The following is a 16,785-nucleotide window of genomic DNA, read 5'->3' as shown; positions in this document are numbered from 1 at the left end:
ATCTAGACAGTTTATTACAGCACAGATCGGGCACAGCAGACGTCAGTTTGTTCTTTACACAGTTTTTTACACAAACCTTCTATATACACACCAAAACTTTGGCAAACCCAAAAAACAACTAAACAAAAGTATCAAGAACATCTCAGATTAGTATTCACGAGACCAATCTTGGCCCGGCATTGCTAAACTGGCCATTAATTGTGTCAAATGTTTTCCTTCTTCGCTTTCAAGGTCTCTTTCACAGTCCTTCAGTTGCCGGTCCTGTCAAAAGATGAGTCTCTATCTTGCGCTTTTGGGAGTTTGGCTGCTCAGCCTGCGGTTGTCATGGAGAACAGAATCACATGTCAATCACCGGCCCCCGAGCAGCTCCCCCCCAGCCCGCCAGGCAACGGTGAGACACGCTGACACAATTATATTGCAAAGACAGTTTTATCCCAGCAACCAACTGTTGATCTGAGAGCACGAAACCTTAATCGCTGCTTTTGCACCCACAGCACATTCGTGACCTTTTCGCAGTAATCTGAAACTAGTTATCACGTTTTCATCTGCATGCACAGGAAGATACGCTAGTTTTGATATGCTGATTTTTAAAGATCTTTCTGCAGATTTTCTGCCTCCAAGTTGATAAGTTGTCTTCTCTGGAAGTTCTGTGGAACTCCACATGATGGCTTTAAGCAAACAACTCAAAAGTTGGCACTGTGCGCTGTGAGAATGTCCAATGTTTGCTCTATGAAAATCACAGGGATGAAATGTAAAGGAATGTTAAATATTCAACAAGAAATGCTCGTTGGGTAAACGTGTCGCTTATTCATTTTGATGTGCTGTTATTTCTTCTTCCTTGGTTTGTTTGTAGATCACGTCTCTGTCCAGATGGCACTGAAGTTTGGAGATGTGACTTTCTCGCACACAAACATCACCTTTTATGACTGCAAAGCGGTCGGACAGCTCAATGTTACTTCACCGTAAGATCACATGCATGTTTCTGCTGTTGAAGAAATAAAATGAAAATGGTGTATAATATAACAAAAGACACTATTGAGATTAATACATCACAGTATTGTTTGTTGTGTTGCTGTGTGGATTTATGTTTACAGTTTAGGAGCATTATTTTGCGACTTGTTTTTCACATTAACTAATGTTAAACTAACATCAATAATTGTATTTCAATTAAGTAAGACTAACAAAGATTAATACATGCTGGAAAACTAAATAGCTCATTGTTAGCTTGTCTATTTACTACTGTAAACAAAAGAAGTGTTACGACATTTTTTGAGTGAAATGTGATGTAGGCATGTTTTCGGGAGATTATGGAAAACAGGTTAAATCTAAATGATAGTTGTATTTAAAGGGACAGTCCACCCAAAAATCACAATTCTGTATTTTACTTTGTGCCAAATTCGTATAGATTTCTTAGTTCAGACGAACACAGAGAAATATATTTTGAAGAATGCTTGTATCCAAACAGTTCTTGGCCACCATTGACTACCATAGTAGGAAGAATACAATGGTAGTCAATAGGGCCCCAGAACTAGTGCTGCACGATTAATCATATCGCAATTGCGATGTCAGGCTATGCAATTACATGTTGCGATTATATTAAAGAAACAAGTGCATTCGTGGACGTGACGAGACATCCATTCTAAGAGATATATGCCCATTTTCTATGCGAGTTGTGTCTTTTTCAAAAGAGTTCATACAAGTATATGTAACAATCTACTCAAATGTCCGTTTGTTGGGATTATTTTCCTAAAAATTTGTACATCCGTATTTATGTTTTATTTGTTTAATTTACCTGTACTGTTCAGAATATATATTTTTTAAGTTAATTTAATTCAGTAATGCAAAGTTGTTACTGTTATTTAATTTTATAACATTTTATTTTAATTTGAACACTTTTTGCAATTCTAGTTGTTGTTGCTAGTTTGAACTGTATATCTACAAATGACAAATTTCAGCATTTTCAGTTATCTGTGTGTGCATTTTCCTTGATATCAAACAAGTTGACTCATTCGACCCAGTTTATCGTAATTGCAATCGCACATCGCAATTTTTACGTCAATTATCGCAATTTGACATTTTCCTCAAATCGTGCAGCCCTACCCAGAACCTTTTGCTTTCAATCATTCTTTAAAATATTTTTTTTACTATGGAAGAAGTGTTCATCAAAACAAAGAAATTTATACTACTGGGAACACATTTTAATTTTGGGGTGAACTGTTCCTTTAATGCAATAATCAGTTTGACTTTATTACTGATCTTCAGGGAAACTAGAGTTTTGTGACGACCCCCTAAAAGCGTTAATAACTGTCTGTTATGTGTGATGTGTTGCAGGTGTATGGCGTGTGTTAGCAGCACGTGGCCGTGTCACTGGTGTGTTAAGGATGAACTCTGCACTCATGAGAAGAGCTGCCCCAGCCAGCATATCATCTATAACAGCAGGGTAAGTGACTTTACCCTGGGCTTGCAGACAATCCACATCGGGTTCATGACAGTCATAGATGTCCATTGTCATCTGTGCTAACGCAGCAGGAGTTAATCTGTGTTAAAGGCCACCAAAGTGTTTTCAAGTGGTTGAAAATGACTGTAGGTGGGTGACAGCATTTTATTTAGTTGAGATGCTTTGGTTGCTATGATAGGTTCATACCATTAACACGTTACTCAAGATATATTCTCTGTGTAATGAACAGGTGTTAATATCGTGGTAGCTCGGGGATATGGTCTGGTGCAGAATAGGATATAATCGAAAAACATAAATATTAACTACTGCATTGTTTTCCACATGCGATGTTGGTTGGTTGGTTGGGTTGGTATTTGTCCCACCCCGCACCGCTTACAGGGGATCAACACGGCGTTGTACTGAAACGTTGGACATTTTTTGGCAACTGGAAAAAAATGAGCACTTCACATGGAATAAGCTCTCAGCGCCTCGCCAGCTGCTGCCAATTCTTCAAAGCGTGGTGCTTTTATTTCCAACGATTGAAAAATATGCTGGTCTTAGGAAAAACGCTTTGGTGGACACAGCCTAACATATTAATAGACCATCATAAAGTACCAGCTAGTTGAATAATGAGGTTGATGGGTTCATCTAGTTTTTTAGTGCTGATGATTTGAATATACTGCTAACACTGTGTTGTGCTTTAGCTTTCAGATATTTTGCACAGTAAAATGACCTTAAATGTGTCTTTTGATCCCTTGCATTGACCATCGTGTAACTCTTTTTGAATACATGTCATGTGCTCACCTTATTGATCAAAAACATTCACTTGAATTGCTTTGAAACAACTCAACATTGTAAAAATACTTGCAAATTTGTCCTATGGCATGAGGGTAAAAGAAACTAACAATGAAGATAAATCTATTTCTTGTAATTTATGATATACAGTATATGATAAATATAAGTGCTAGTTATATAAAACAATGTCATTTTTAACAGTTTGATTTCTAAATGTAGCTGTCACACCATAGAAAACATATAAGATTTTTTTGGTCAACTACCCATTTACTAAACCATAAGAGATTCTCAATATTCTTGGATGGATGTAGGTGAGGATTACCTGCATTAACATCCTTATCCTCTATGTGTTTGCATACAGGAGGAGTTAACGCCCAACGGATCTGACTCTTGCCCCTGCGTGTGGGCCCTGCAGAGCTCACCTCTGGTTCCTGTCGGCTTTGACACTGAGCTCGCTCTGCAGGGCAAAAACCTGGACATATTCGAGGTGATTATCATCTGCGGTTTGACCCTCCGCTCCTCATATTGTACCTCAGTCAATACGCTGGCCTTGTTCATTTCATGTCCGTGCATTTAAAAAGGCCATTATTTTCAGGGTCTTGATCTGGGTGTTCATTTATGATAATGTGTGTGGAGGGTGAGGGGGTTCGAGACAGCCTGTGATTAGCGTGTGATATACGGTCTGATATTCCAAACAGGATGAGGAAGATTACAAGTGTGTGCTGGTCATCGAAGGCAAGGAGCTGCAGTTACTGGCCACGCTCGACCGCAGCGAAGAGACGGGGGCGCATGTGTTCAAGTGCACTGCTCATCAGGTGATATTAATAACTTCCATTTATTCTGGGCTGCGTCGCATGATGCCACATCCGCAGAGGCTAATATAGACTTGCGTATGACGTCTGCACTGATAATAGCTGTAATTTATAGCACCAGCCAGCAAAACACAGCAATCCAGACGTGGTTTTGTTGATGGTGCCGCACGTTATTTGTCGGTATGCACCTGGCTGATTACACATTGATTTTTGTGTCTGTGTGTTTAGTTTCAGTACTCAGGGAAGCAGTTTGAATATTCTGCCCCTGTATATCTGCAATGGGGCAAGCAACGTATAGATTCAGCGCCACATCTTCTCCGTAAGTACAGTGACCGTTTCTACATGATTAATTCATCATCATGATTGAATATCAGAATAAACAACTGAAGTGATGACGTTAAGGGGATAGTGCAAGCAAAAATGAGAGTAGTCTACACTTTCTTATCCTTTAACAGTGTCGAATCTGTTCTTTGTTTCCGTGTAACAGTGCGGCTGTACAACTGCGCAGTGGGGCAGTCCGACTGCAGTCAGTGTCATGCGGTTGCAGACAGTTACGGGTGTGTGTGGTGTGCAGATGAAGCACCTGGTTGTGTGTTCAACCAATCGTGTGCCAGTGGAACGGTGGACACCTGTCCTCCCCCTCTTATTACACAGGTGTGCACACACACACACACACACACACACAGTCCACCGTTTTGTTCAACATATTTTTTATCAGAAGTGTGTCAGCACATGAAGTTCTGGTATAGCAGCTATACGGTAACTTAGTTTCGCTAAACTACAAATTGTAAATTTTGCACTGAGATTTGTAGTCGGTGATACAAATGATCTGCAGAAGAACTATGACATTGTTTTAATTTGCTCGTATTGTTTGAAAGACAAAAACAACAGTGATGTTCTTATTTACAGTACATTGCTACGTGAATCTTATTATATTTCCAACTCCTGAAAATGTATTGCTCAAACATTATTAGTTATTGTGTTAAACTTGTTTTCTCTTTCAATTGTTTTTACCTACCCCATGACAAATGGTCTTTATGGTTTTAACATTTTATAAAGATTTTCTATAACCGAGCTGCAGTATCTTATGTCTGTTTGCTTCTAAAGTAAATCCATCTTGTTTTACCATCTGTGTTATAAGTCAATAAAATACTTGAAATGCTGGCCCTTATTCTGTAAACGAGTAAGTCAGAAATATTTAGCCCATAGCGAGAGTTCATTTTGGGATCTACACACACTTTTCTAAAAGTTGGATTAGAAAATTGAATACAGTTTTGAGTTGATTTTCATTGATCACAGTAATACACGTTTCTCAAGACTTTATTTGTGTATTGGTGTGGTCAGGTAGAACCGCTGACCGGGCCACTGGAGGGCGGCATTCTGCTGACGATCCAGGGTTCAAATCTCGGCCAGAGCTTCCAGGACATCCAGGCCGGAGTGACGGTGGCAGGGGTCCCATGCAGGCCAATCCTCGAGGCTTACAGCATTTCCACCAGGTACAGAACCAGCATCACATCCAACATCCCTCTTCTCTGTTTCTTAAAGGTCACCCAAAAATGAACATTCCCTCATGAATTACTCAACCTCAAGTTGTTCCAAACCTGTATAAATTTAGTTTTTCTGTTAAACACCAAGATATTTAGAAAAATGTTAGCAACTGAGATTTCTGCGGCACCAGAACTGTTTTCCTAAATTCTTCAAAACATCTTCAATGAATCAATGATGTCTCAGAAATCGCAGATGCTAACAATATTCTTCCAAATATCTTTCTTTGTGTTCAACCAAACTTTATACTGGTTTGGAACAACATGAGCGTGAGAATTTTCATTTTTGTAAGTGACTGCGTTTTTTGAGTGATAAATAAACATACATTTGATAAGATTTGAGTAGGGTTGGGCATCGTTTTTTTTTAATACTGGGACCAAATCTATACTTTTAAACCCGTGCCTAAACGGTGCCTGAATCGATGCTTTAAAAAAAAGAGCTACAAAACACATGACGATGACATTAAAGAACAATACGTTTCATTAAAAAATATTTATTAAATAATAAAAATACACAACAAATTCACAATTAAAGTTTAAGTGAATGTGAAATGAGCATGGACACTAACATTGAAAGATGTTATAGTGGTTACTGTTTACCTTGTTTACCCTCCATCTACAACTAAATGCTCACCATAGTATTACATATGGGCAGAAAAGTCCATGTACAGAGAGCCTTCTAGACTACATTATATGTGCATTCTTTGGAAATCACACAATATGTATAATGAATAGAATTGACAGACGATGTCTAGAGTTCAAAATGATGGATGCAATAAGGTTTTTGCATGCTTCTAACGTGTTTCAGCATCGTGTGTGAGCTGCTGGCGAGTCCAAACGTCTCAGCTGGACCGGTCATTATCGCAGTGAGAGGCTCAGAAAGTGGAGAATCCCAGCAGACGTTCTCGTATCAGGACCCACAGCTGAGCAGGATTGTGCCTGACAGGGGACCTTTAGCGGGAGGCACGATGCTCACCATTCACGGGTCTCAACTGCTGACGGGACAGAGAACGGAACAAAGAAGCGACGAGATCACAGGCCTCCAAGCTTTCGTGGGCTCACAGCCCTGTCGCATGTAAGCGTCAATGTCTTAAAGTAAAAAGTTAATCGCATCTTGCATCATATTCGTTTGATTTGTGCCGTGTGTTTTTTCTCAGAGATGGAGTGAGTGACACTTGGCTGATCTGTCGAACCAGTCACTCAAACCAAACTGGAAAAGTACCAGTCAAGGTGATATTTGGAAAGGCAGAGAGGATTGTGGGCGGTGTCCTTTTCAGTTATATGGAAGACCCGGTTATTACTGAAGCGACCCCTGCGGAGAGTTTCTATGGGTGCGAGTCTGTTCATTGCTCAGAAAATCATTCGTTCCACATCTACACTATGAGTCTGTGTTCCTCAAACATTGTTTTTGTCTCTGTGTTATTTCCTGAATGCAGGGGTGGACGTACTGTGTGTGTGACCGGACAAAACCTTAACGTCGTCCAGCAGCCGAAGATGTCGGTCTCTTTTGAGCCGAGACACGCTTCTGAAGTCAGAAAACGCAGATATAGTCACGTCTCTGTCCGGAGTCCCCTGATAACGGTACAACATATTTCACACGTATAACCAGCTTAACATATCAAACGCAACCTTCATGTACAAATCAATGCATACACGGTCTCTCAGAGGTTCAAATATTTATTGTAAATTAACTACATTTGTACTCACTCTCAAAGCTCATGAAAGGGAATTTATTTTAGAAATTCAATGCCGTACGTTTATCTGTGTCTATAGAAACAGGAGCTGTGCACCAATGTTACCTCGGAGCGGATGATTTGCAGGACCCCCTCCGTGCCGCTGGACTCGCGGATCACACGAGTGTGGTTTGAGATGGACAACGTGCACATCGACTTCAAAACCATCAAGAAGAAAGAATTCGTATACTACCCAAACCCAGAGTTATTCCAGCTGAACAGTGAGGATCCGGGAAGAGCCATTCGCTTCAAACCCGGTGGAGTCCTGGCAGTGGAGGTGCGTTACATCTATAATAAAAAAGAAACTAGAGTAGATCGATTTGAGGATTGTGTGATGAAATGCTGATGTATTTGAAGGTGTTTTTATACTAGAACTTTTGGAATGAATCGTTTGCAAACAACCTGAACTAATCTGCGCCATTGAACCGCTACTGATGACGGATGAGCTTCGTTGGCTGAAATGACTAAAATGACTTTTCATTTTGTGTGTGTATGTTTGTTTTGGTTAGGACTAACTTGATGAAAAATCACACAAAGTGAACGAGTTGCAATTGTATAATTCACAGTTCAGATCCAATAAGAACATTTGAAACCAGATTCAGTGAGATATGGCGCTAAGCTGAACGCAAGCAATCGAGACGATAAAAGTGTGGCTGTGTGACTGAGTGTGTGTTATGTTTTTGTAAAGGGGAAGGGTTTGACACTCGCCATGAGCAGAGAAGAAGTTCGGGCTCGGCTGGGGAATGAAGAGTGTGATGTGAAGACTTTGGATAACACCCATCTGTACTGCGAGCCGCCCGAGGTGCAGCCACTCGCCCTGGATGACGACGACCTACCCAGACTCAAAGTTAGTGGTCAAGTCCAATGGCCTCAAGTTGATTAATTATCTGTGTGGTTAAGTTATTGTAACATTTGGCAACAAGTTTATCCAATTTAGGGGCGGTGTATGAATATAAATATTTTTGGTACATTAATTGCATTAATTAAACAATTTGTCGAATATTATTGTATATTTATTTTGTTAAATAAACAAGGTTTTTGAATGGGTCGTGCAACTTTGTTGCATTTGAATTTAGCCAAGTAACAGCTCTTCTACTGGTAACCCAAAATAACACGGGGTAGGTAGACCAATATCTTGCTAGCCAGTTATTTATTTATTTTGCTTGTTTTCGAAATAATCTGAAATAATCTCTAACTCTTTTGGTTACGGATGTGTACCGGAGGTTGAGTTTAGGCCACAAAAGCGTGCATGCACAAAAAATGGTTTAGTCATTTGGTAAATGGTCACGACAAAACATGACATATTAACTATTTGCCGCTTTATAGTTTCGTCTGATTTAACCGTGCTGTGTGTCTTTATTTGCCAACCAGATACAATGTTTTATGCGTTTCTTTTAGGTTTTAATGGGTAAAATAGAGTTCGATTTGGGCCCAGTTGAATACGACAACGATTTACACTCTCCGGTGCCTCTGGCCGCTCAGGTCGGACTGGCAGCGGGGGCAGCGGTGGTCGTCCTCATCGTGTTGGTCATTATTCTCATGTACAGGTAGAGTGAATTCACACGGCCGTCGTCATGGCGATGAGTCTGCGAACTCTAATCCTGCATTCAGAAGGATTCTTATGTCATCCATTTATATCTGACCCTTCGTGTTTCCTCTCGCTCTCGGGTTTATACAGGAGGAAGAGTAAACAGGCTTTGAGAGACTATAAAAAGGTTCTCGTGCAGCTGGAGACTCTGGAAATAAATGTTGGAGATCAGTGCAGAAAAGAGTTCACTGGTATGTCAGCACTGCTTTTTATCTTTGGAAACAAAGTTATTAGATACAAAGTGATTTGTATTGCTGTTAATTATTACTACTCTTATTAATATTGTATAAATAATATAAATTCAACATAGTACAAGACACTAAATGTGATTTCTGTATTTTTAGCATGATCTGTATTTTACAACATAGTCAGTAGTTCATTTTTTTATTTCAGATCTAATGACCGAGATGATGGATCTGAGCAGTGACGTCGGCGGTCCGGGCATCCCATTTCTGGATTACCGTACCTACGCAGAGCGTGTTTTCTTCCCCGGACAGAAGGGGGCGCCACTGAGTCAAAATCTGGACCTGCCTGACTCTCGCAGACAGACCGTACAACAGGGACTGGGCCAGCTGAATAACCTGCTTAACAACAGACTCTTCCTCAAACGGGTCAGTGAAACGCTTTCAGAGTTTGGCCGGCGCTATCTTACTGTAAAGGGAAAATGACAAATGAAATTACAATGTTTACGCCAGAGGCATGTTCCACACATCAGCGGCTGATGCGAGTGGGTTTTGTAGCCATTATTTCACCTCAAAGAGTAAACAAAAGATGAAACCGAAAGCAAATGTAATATTCATTTCACATCCAATGCAGCTGGATGCTTTTTTAGTGCAGAAAGTGTTTGAGGTTTTGAAAATCTCGATGTTCGAGTTTAAACTGCCAAACAATGCGGCAGACGTGTGAAGTATGATGTTGTATCTCGACATCTTTAATATTTATCCAGAGCTGCAGTCTGTACTTCGCAGACACATTCCGCATGCATGTGTTTTCTAAAGCCCGGGCCGTTTGATGGAAATTGGTCAAACTAGTCGTGTGTGAGATGAAAAACTTCTCTCTGTGTTTCTGCAGTTCATTCACACGCTGGAAGCGCAGCAGAGTTTCTCCCAGAGGGACAGAGGTTACGTGGCATCTCTTCTCACGATGGCTCTCCATGATAAGTTGGAATACTTCACGGATGTCATGAAGACTCTGCTGGAAGATCTGGTGCAGCAATACGTGGCCAAGAATCCAAAACTGATGCTGCGCAGGTACGAAAGTTTTCACAACAAATGGTACTTAAGGAACAGTTCTCTCAAAAAGGAAAATTCGGTCATCATTTGCTCACACTCGAGTTGTTCCAAATCTGTATAGATGTCCTCGTTGCGATAAACACAGAGAAAGATATTAGGAAGAATGCTTGTAACAGTTCTTGGCCCCTATTGACTATCATACTAAGCATGACAATGCTAGTCAAAAGTGTCCCAGAGCTGTTTGTGTTTCTACATTCTTAAAAATATCTTCATTTGTGTTCATCTTCCTACTATGGTAGTCAATGGTTTACCAGAACTGTTTGGTTACAAGCATTCTTCCAAATATCTTACTCCGTGTTCATTGGAAATAAAACATTTATACCGAAACAGCTCGAGAGTAAGTAAATAATGACAGAACCTTTATTTTCGGGTGAAATATCGTTTTAATATTCCTGATCTGATTGAATGAAATGTACTCTGAAACAATGTTCCAGGACTGAGACGGTCGTGGAGAAGATGCTCACCAACTGGATGTCCATCTGTCTGTACTCTTTTCTCAAGGTATCACATCTTGATACGTAACATCTATTTTGATGAGTGAAATAACAAATGAACTCTCAAATGATTATTACCTTTTCATAAATTTAATGGCTAAACATGGGTGTGTCGTCCAATTGTTGTTCATGTGTTTGTGTGCGTAGGAGGTTGCAGGCGAGCCTCTCTACAAGTTATACAGAGCTATTAAATACCAGGTGGATAAAGGACCCGTGGATGCAGTGACGGGCAAAGCAAAGCGCACACTCAACGACAGCCATCTGTTCAGAGAGGATATAGACTACTGCTCACTGGTGGGTCTCAGTAATGCCTCCATCTCGGCGCCTGCCGCCGGAAACACTTTCATTTATGGAGAGCTTTGTGTTTTAGACTCTGACAGTGCTGGTGAAGAGCGGTGTGGAGGTCCAGCCCTGCCCTGTGAAAGTACTGGACACTGACACCATCACGCAGGTTAAAGATAAAGTCTTGGACCAGATTTATAAAGGTGTTCCATACTCCCAGAGACCAGCCGCCGACTCGTTGGATCTCGGTACGGCAAATTTCTTGTCCGCTAATGTTTCTTTTGTGGGGAACGTGACATTCGAAATGGTTTTGTTTTTCATCATTTGGTCGATTGTTGTGACTTTTAACACTGCTGTTGTTCTCTCAGAGTGGCGGTCAGGTCAGGCGGGTCACCTGACTCTTTCGGATGATGATGTCACAGCCATCGTTCAGGGTCGCTGGAAACGAATCAACACTTTACAGCACTACAAGGTACGGTGTATACCGTGACATTTCAAGAACACAATCGTTGACTGGATGACTTTATACTTTTGGTTGAGCATCTTTCTTCTTGTGTTCTCAGGTGCCTGACGAGGCCACGGTGGCTCTCATCCCTCGTTCCCAGAGTTCTCTTGGAGTAAAGCAGGTCTATCAGACAGGAGAGAGTAAGTCCAAAACCATTTGCTCCATCAGGGACTTTTTCAGTTCATTTTCTTACCGTAACCTCTTCGCTTTAGAAACGCCTATGCTGGAGGGCGAGGAAGAAGAGGGTCTTCGACTGTGGCATCTAGTGAAGCCGAGCGAAGACCCCGAGATCCCCAAACACAGGAAGAGCAGCATGAGAGAGAGAGAGCGAGCAAAAGCCATCCCTGAGATCTACCTGACACGACTGCTTTCAATGAAGGTACGACACACTGCGATTGAGCTTGGGAAAAGTGTCTGACTGTCTGTATGATTGAAAGCTCATCTGTGTTTATAAATGCGTTTCTTCAGGGCACTCTTCAGAAGTTTGTGGATGACGTGTTCGTAGCCATACTGAGCACCAAACGGCCTCCACCGATTGCCGTCAGATTCTTCTTCGACTTTCTGGACGACATGGCAGAGAAACACGGTATTGACGACCCAGAGACTGTGCACATCTGGAAGACAAACAGGTCAGCAAAACCTCCAGTATCACGTGGGTCTACGCAAAACACGTTATTGAGATAAAGGATCGTTCGGTTGAAATGAAGACGCTGATTATAAATTGTTTTTTTTTTATTCATTAGTCAGAACACTTGTTCATATGTACCCTTGTCTTCTCCACCTTCAGTTTACCTCTGCGTTTCTGGGTGAACATCTTGAAGAATCCTCAGTTCGTCTTTGACGTGCAGGTGACAGATAGCGTCGACGCTGTCCTCTCCGTTATCGCGCAGACCTTCATTGATTCCTGCACTACATCGGAGCACAAAGTGGGCCGGGTCAGTATAGCAATTAACCTCATGACCGCTCCAGCTGTGACCTCATTATGAGCGACTCGTGCAAGTGTGTGTGTGCGTGTGGAAATAGTGTTCAGGATCTTATTGCTGTGTCTCTGTCTGTCTTCAGGATTCGCCTGTAAACAAGCTGTTGTATGCCAGAGAAATTCCACGATACAAGCAGCTGGTGGAGAGGTGAGAAAGCATTGTGCATCAAAGCAAACATTTGTATTACGCATCAGAGCAAAAACAAGAATCTTATATTTTGTATTAACGCTTCACGTCTTTTGCAGGTACTACGGTGATATTCACAACGCTGTGTCCGGTTGTTACCAAGAAATGAACTCCACTCTCACAGAGCTGTCAGGGGTGAGCACTTTACGTTTTACTTCTAAAACGAGAAAGGTAATGTAAAACTGGAAGCAATTTCAGCTAGGTGGATGTTATAAATGAAAACGATTTCGAGCTATCTTTAAACAAACTAATTTGTAGCAGAGCCAGGTTCATTTACAAGGTCTGATTGACCTTTTTTCACATTTGATCTACATTTGCTTGTAATACCAAGAATCATCATGTGCCGCCTGTCTTGTCCATGCCAGCTTAAATGCATGCTGTTTGTAAATATTGTGGTAAACGTAAAAATAAATGAAGATTTGTTAACCCTTCTGTATATGATTAAGAATACCAAAATAATGATGAAATCAGATTTAGTTGCCGCTTGCGTAACAAGTGTATTACTATTGCTTATAGTTGAGGTTAGTTACAAATATCGTTGTTCTATATGATCATTTAAAACTGACTAATTTCATTCTTGTGTTTGTAGAGCTTCGCGTCAGAGATGAACAGTTTGGTGGCTTTGCATGAGCTGTACAAGTATATCAACAAATATTACGATCAGGTCAGTGTGTGAATCGTTCACATTTTCCTGTTGTGTAAAATTTCTGTATTCCTCATATAACTGGATATTTGCGTGTAGATCATCATGTCTCTGGAAGAAGATGCAGCGGGTCAAAAGATGCAGTTGGCGTATCGGCTCCAGCAGGTCGCCGCCCTGGTGGAGAACAAAGTCACTGACCTTTAGGCCTTGACCTCTGGCCTCATCAATAATCATCTGAGAATCTGATCAATACTTTTTCTTAAGTATTGACTGATCAGTCGATGGCAAACTCCTTGCGTGCTTCCACAACCTTTCACATTCTGCAGATTCTTCAAAAGGGAAAAGGAAGTGATGTAAATGTCACTTCCTTTTAATGAAACTATCAGAGATGGAATCTTTTAGAGATGGGACGGTTTTTAGACTGGGGCTTTGGACTACTCAAAGTAGTATCGAATGAAATTGTGTGTGTATGTGCATGTTTGCTAACGTGATGTTTTTTGGGCTGAAAGGAGCTGCTGAATATGTGACGTTTACTTGATTCAAACTTTCTGACATCAAGTCTATTTTCATGATGCTACTGAGCTCTGACACATTTTCTACCGTTCTTCTGTTCAAGCGATCAAATCTACCGCGTTGATTTCACAGAAGACTTCCGTTCAAGCATTACAATAATGTCGGCCTTTTGTTTACTGGATTTTCTGTGTGAAGTATTTTGTTTCAGAATTGTTCATCTTAATCCGATTCATTTCATTTTCAAATCTCAAGACTCAAAGACTGTCCATGGCCGTGTGGTATTGACCTTTTTCGACTAACGTTTTCACATTAGTATTGCAGATCAAAGTACAAGTATTATATCTGCAACTTTTACGTTGGAACCATTGTTGTAAAGTCTTTGTGCGCAAGTGCCACGAGTTAAACGAGCACAAAGGTTGTCTTGCACGCTGTTGTGTTGCTTTATATGTGCATGCAAAGAAAATGACTGATCACAATCTTTGGTTTTCCGCTGTTGTTAGAATCTCAAATGTCTAGATTTTCACACACAGAGATGAAAATGCTTAAATAGTATGACCTTTTGTTGTAGCACTATATTTATTCTCACATCGGGGGGCCTGCATCTAAACGGTTTCCCAAATGGGTAAATCTGATAGACATGCCCAGGTCATATTTCACAGAAAAAAATTTTTTTTTTTGCAGGAACCATTTTTTACTGAAATGAGAATGGAATGGAATGCAATGCAAAAAAATCATAGTAATACTCAAAAGAAACCTAATTATATTCTAGATATATTTTTCATTTCTCTTGATTTTGAAATATGACAGAAATGTTCTTGACAGGGTTTGCGAGATTCTTGTAACGTCTGCTCGGTATTCAATAGCACAAGAGAGAGAGCGCTGCTGTAAGACACAATGTCACGCATTATGTGACTTAAATTAAATTCAAAGACGTGCAGCTGGGATGTGCAGCAAATATTGAAAGGAAACTGCGACCGTTTGTATCGTTTCATTTTAGGCTGAAAAGCAAAGAGATCTTAATTGCGTTTTGCCCCGTTTCAGTGATTTGAAAAGCAGGCTTTGGATTGAGAGATGTGTGAATCGTACACTGAATAGATACTAACTTATTATATTGTAAATATTGCTTATTTATACACCAATGCCAAATGTGCCTTCTTTGTTACGTTTTATAACGTCTGCCAACTCAAGTACACATGCTTGACGTTACTTGCCAAATGGAGAAGTTGATGAACTTGCGGCACAGCTGTTGTGTTTGTGAAGATCAGGGTCAAATCTGGAGATGTGCCGTGTTGGGCGACATCGTGTGTGTCTCAGGACCACAGGGCTCAGATTCAGGACAAGCGCTCTTATCAAGCCCGATTCATTTTTACTTCACACTAAATCTGTTCTCACCATGACTTATGTCATAGATGTTGATGATGATGATGATGATGATGATGTAAATTGTAATTATTTTAGCATTGCCATCAAATCTTTTCCGCTTGTTAAATGTGCGAATTGTGTTTGCCTGAAGCACTTTTACTTTTAAGTGTTTACGTGTTGGCTGACCCATAATGCTTTTTATCGCTCGATGGAATTGAGCGATATATTTCAACACCAGTCTCTTTAGTGTATAGAAATGGGGGGATGCTTTTTCTCGTTTATCTTTAAAAGGGTCACCGCTTAACCCCCGATTGTTACTTTAAATGGTTTAGATGCTATCCGGACATCTATTTCAAATGTATTTCCCTGATCTTGCATTTATTTATGTGATTCTGAGCTTATTAAGCTTCATCATACTAATGTATGCACGGGGTTGTTTTTTTAAAACGGTAAACAATAACTCCAAGCGTGATCATTTGCTTATCCTATGTATGTTTATCGGGCTGTTGTTGAATGTGTTTGGTGTGTTTTGTTGACGATTACGGACCGATGCATGCTTGAGATTTGATTGGATTTTTTGATTGATGTGGTTAACGGAAGGTTCGCTCCACAGACTGCATTATGAGTGCATGACTCTCATAAACACAAGTGTAGCCCTCCGTGTCTGTCTGCGAATGAGATGCGTGCGTGGGTGCATGAGCTTTTGTAAGTATTAGTAGCGCTTTTGTAGATGATGGTGAGGTTTTTTGGTAAATCTCCTGTTGTTACACTCATTTCTCTGAGAGAAAGCAGAGAGACTGCTTAACCCTGCGAAACAACATTTTGTACAGACTACAACAATTTACTGTTTGACCTGTCGTGTGAAGTACTGCTTTTTATCTTTGCAGATATACAATTAAGCCCATTGTGTGAAGGATTGTGGGTGTGAATAAAGCAGTTGGTTTTACACAACGTTTTATACAAGGGTAAAAAAATACTGTAAATGATCATTTTCTAATGACGTTGGGCTTAAAAGAGAACTTAGACCCATGACTTACTCTTTTGTATTTGTATTGTGTATAGTTTGCTAACAATTGTGTATATGTGATTGTACATATTGCCAAGAGAACATGTTCTTTTTCTTTTTTTCTTTTCAACTTGTATAGATGTACTCTCTTCGTTGAGGAGATATCGGGAGCCAATTTGAAACGTTAAAATGAGTGAAATGGAAATTTGTATCTGGAAAAAAATAAAGCTCTAATTTTAACAAACGAAGGCAATTGTGTTTTGATTTCGTGCCTTTGTTGACCGTGCACACACATTTTTGCCATCAAAAAGAATAGGCCTTGATTTGATCGGGTTTTACTCGAGGTTAATACATTTTTGGTCTTGGTCTTGATCTACACAGTGAAAAATAACGGTGCTTCTTCACAGCAATGCCACAGAAGAAGTCAAGGTTATCTTTATTTTCCCCCAAGGTGCAAATTACAATACAGATTAAAATATAAAGCTAGTGTCGAACTCATTACATTTTGGGCATATAAAGCAAATTGAATGCTTGCTGAGCACAGCCTGACATGTTTGTTAAAAAGCAGATTTTAAAGCCAAATGTAATAATGCATCGATTTCAAAATATTTAA

General features: G+C 40.3%; 1 protein-coding gene across 1 annotated transcript in view; it reads left to right on the top strand.

Annotated features, from left to right (window-relative positions):
* Window positions 1-16,418, top strand: part of plxnb3 (plexin B3) — a 34,689-nt gene extending 18,271 nt beyond the window's left edge. Inside the window, exons 7-35 of the mRNA XM_079467031.1 lie at window positions 232-391; window positions 854-962; window positions 2,332-2,440; window positions 3,594-3,719; window positions 3,931-4,047; window positions 4,273-4,363; window positions 4,532-4,698; window positions 5,389-5,540; window positions 6,397-6,663; window positions 6,746-6,919; window positions 7,025-7,169; window positions 7,362-7,598; window positions 8,010-8,168; window positions 8,720-8,868; window positions 9,000-9,100; window positions 9,303-9,520; window positions 9,981-10,159; window positions 10,636-10,702; window positions 10,843-10,989; window positions 11,066-11,225; window positions 11,346-11,449; window positions 11,541-11,622; window positions 11,695-11,861; window positions 11,951-12,111; window positions 12,270-12,417; window positions 12,545-12,609; window positions 12,708-12,783; window positions 13,238-13,312; window positions 13,391-16,418. Coding sequence (XP_079323157.1) covers window positions 232-391; window positions 854-962; window positions 2,332-2,440; window positions 3,594-3,719; window positions 3,931-4,047; window positions 4,273-4,363; window positions 4,532-4,698; window positions 5,389-5,540; window positions 6,397-6,663; window positions 6,746-6,919; window positions 7,025-7,169; window positions 7,362-7,598; window positions 8,010-8,168; window positions 8,720-8,868; window positions 9,000-9,100; window positions 9,303-9,520; window positions 9,981-10,159; window positions 10,636-10,702; window positions 10,843-10,989; window positions 11,066-11,225; window positions 11,346-11,449; window positions 11,541-11,622; window positions 11,695-11,861; window positions 11,951-12,111; window positions 12,270-12,417; window positions 12,545-12,609; window positions 12,708-12,783; window positions 13,238-13,312; window positions 13,391-13,495 — 4,017 coding nt within the window. The 3' untranslated portion in view covers window positions 13,496-16,418. The remainder of the gene's footprint in view (window positions 1-231; window positions 392-853; window positions 963-2,331; window positions 2,441-3,593; window positions 3,720-3,930; window positions 4,048-4,272; window positions 4,364-4,531; window positions 4,699-5,388; window positions 5,541-6,396; window positions 6,664-6,745; window positions 6,920-7,024; window positions 7,170-7,361; window positions 7,599-8,009; window positions 8,169-8,719; window positions 8,869-8,999; window positions 9,101-9,302; window positions 9,521-9,980; window positions 10,160-10,635; window positions 10,703-10,842; window positions 10,990-11,065; window positions 11,226-11,345; window positions 11,450-11,540; window positions 11,623-11,694; window positions 11,862-11,950; window positions 12,112-12,269; window positions 12,418-12,544; window positions 12,610-12,707; window positions 12,784-13,237; window positions 13,313-13,390) is intronic.
* The last annotated feature ends 367 nt before the right edge of the window (window positions 16,419-16,785 follow it).

This window comes from Barbatula barbatula, assembly GCF_947034865.1.
Source record: "Barbatula barbatula genome assembly, chromosome: 11".
In the NCBI taxonomy this organism is placed as follows: domain Eukaryota; kingdom Metazoa; phylum Chordata; class Actinopteri; order Cypriniformes; family Nemacheilidae; genus Barbatula; species Barbatula barbatula.
The sequence above is the reverse complement of the archived record's forward strand: the minus strand, read 5'-3'. Positions and strand labels throughout refer to the sequence as shown.